Source organism: Pteropus vampyrus, unplaced genomic scaffold, assembly GCF_000151845.1.
Source record: "Pteropus vampyrus isolate Shadow unplaced genomic scaffold, Pvam_2.0 Scaffold875, whole genome shotgun sequence".
NCBI classification, from domain to species: domain Eukaryota; kingdom Metazoa; phylum Chordata; class Mammalia; order Chiroptera; family Pteropodidae; genus Pteropus; species Pteropus vampyrus.
Window position 1 is genome coordinate 5,164 of NW_011889656.1, and position 2,075 is coordinate 7,238.

The following is a 2,075-nucleotide window of genomic DNA, read 5'->3' on the forward strand; positions in this document are numbered from 1 at the left end:
CAGAGGACATCAGTGGAGTGACTGGGCCCAGAGCAGGGGCTTCACTCGAAGTAGGGCAGACATGCCCGTGCTGGCCGCCCAGGCCCGAACCGTGGAGGCCAAGGACCTGGGTTTATCTCCACGTGTTACCACATCTAGAAAACCTGTCTCTTTTCCACGGGAGTCTGGGATGGGCAGTAGGACTCAGCAGCTTTCATTGCTTAGTTTTCCAAGTTACCATCTGGCAAATGACAGCAAATACACATAATTTCTTGGGTTGAAATGACTCCTGCCCACTTGTGGTCCTGCTCCAGGCCCCAGCCCCACACGGAGGGATGGCGCAGCCCTGCCACATCCCAGGCCAGGCCTGCAGTGATGGCCAGGTTGGCGGCGGCGGGGTGACTGCGTGAACCATAGAGTACCCGTGGGCCAGGACGGGCCCAAGGACTGCGCCCCGCCCTGCCAGCCTGCCCCCCAGGGGCTCCCAACGGCTTCTCTTTCATGGCTTTTGGGGGTCTGGGTGCTGGAGAATGGTTGTGTATCCGGTCATCAAGCTCTGTCCCAGGGAGTGGCCATGCGGTATGGCCATGTGTCCTCACTTAGCCTTGGTAAGCAGAGGACAGTCACCCCACACTGACTAGCAGAGGCTAGAGCTGTGGGTGTGGGACGAGCGCTCAGGGGCCTGCTCTGTGGACGCCACCCTGGGCCTGGCCTGCCTGTCCTGCCACGCTGCCTGCTGCGGGGCCTGGAGGCTGACTGCCGTGTCCCCTTTAGGGCCAGCAGTCCGAGTGTTGTGTGGACGTGCTGGATGTCAACACCACCTGCGCGGGCACAAGCCTGTGTGGCCCAGGTAAGCACTTAGGCGTGCGTTGACCGAGGCCAGCCTTGGTTACCAGAACGGCCGCTGGCGCATGCTCTGGAGCTCGCCACACCCACCTGTTGTGAGCAAGGAGCATGCAGGCCCCCCAGGAGGGACGCTGCAGGGGGTCCGGGAGCTGGGGGAGGGGAGAGGGAGGGGCAGTTCATAGGCAGATAAGCCTCTGAGACGTGGGCAGAACTCGCCTGCTGTCCAGACGGCTATTGGTTCCTAGCGAAGCGTGACTTACCTGTCTGCAGTCAGCCCCCTCTGCCACAGCGAGATTCATTTGCTTTCGAAGTCGACCTGGCCCAACCCACTCAATCACCGTGCGAGTGTGGCAGGCGGGGTGGCCCCAGGCCTTTCACAGGGAACTTGAGACTAAAGGCCTTGAGGCAGGAGGCCAAGGATGCGCCTTCAGACCTCGCCCGCAGTGCGTACAGGTCTGGGTGACCCTCTGTGCTCAAGGTCCCCACACACTCTGCAGTTCCCGACCCTGCCAGGGGGTGACTGTCCCCACCGCCCTGGTACGCTGCAAACCTGCTGGCCGGGGGCCAGGCGGTTTTCCCAGGGGCCTCGGCCAGTCCGCCTCAGCCCCTCAGGCCTGCCCTGTCACGGGCCCTGCTGTCTAGCCACCTGCGCCCGGCCCCTGCACACCACACAGCTCTGTTGGTGCCAGGAGCCGCCGTGTGCCCCCCGTGGCCCGCCCCTGCCCAGGAACACCAAGGGAGGTGACAGCCCACAGTTAGAGGAGAAGCCCCGTCGTCCCAAGAAGCAAGCACCAGTTTGTGACACTGCGTGGGGCCCCGTGCTGGGCCCCGTGCTGGGCCCCTGTGGCTGGGCCTTTCTTACAGCATCATGGGATCTCACGCTGGTCTCAGCTGTGCCCATGCTGCTCCTCAGGCCGTCACTCGGTGCCACTGCGGAAAGGCCCTCCTCACACCGACCCATTCACGTAGATCGAACGCTGGCAAAATTCATCATGGAGGGCCTGCGGGCCTCGGCTCGTGCCCAGACCTGCCCAGGGCCCACACTGGCCGTCGGCCCGCGGCACGGTGTGCGTTCACTCAGCCTCCATGCCGTGTCGGGGTCAGGGAACAGGAAGGGGCGGAGACACGCTGCCCGCCCTTGGAGCAGCTGGCAGCGTGGAACGTCTGCAAACTGGTGGCCGCCTGCTCCCAGCTCCGGGGTGGGCAGCTCTCTGGGCCTCCGGCCGGGGGAGGGGGCGGGCAGGGGTGGC

At 64.5% G+C, this 2,075-nt stretch overlaps 1 protein-coding gene across 2 annotated transcripts in view; it reads left to right on the forward strand.

Annotated features, from left to right (window-relative positions):
• The first annotated feature begins 97 nt into the window (after positions 1–97).
• CUNH1orf159 (chromosome unknown C1orf159 homolog) overlaps positions 98–2,075 on the forward strand; it is an 8,085-nt gene continuing 6,107 nt past the window's right edge. The window contains exons 1-2 of one of the 2 annotated variants that reach the window (XM_011386033.2): positions 98–587; positions 754–829. In XM_011386033.2, coding sequence (XP_011384335.1) covers positions 510–587; positions 754–829 — 154 coding nt within the window. In that variant the 5' untranslated portion in view covers positions 98–509. The remainder of the gene's footprint in view (positions 588–753; positions 830–2,075) is intronic. The other variant, XM_023526445.1, reaches the window with a different exon arrangement.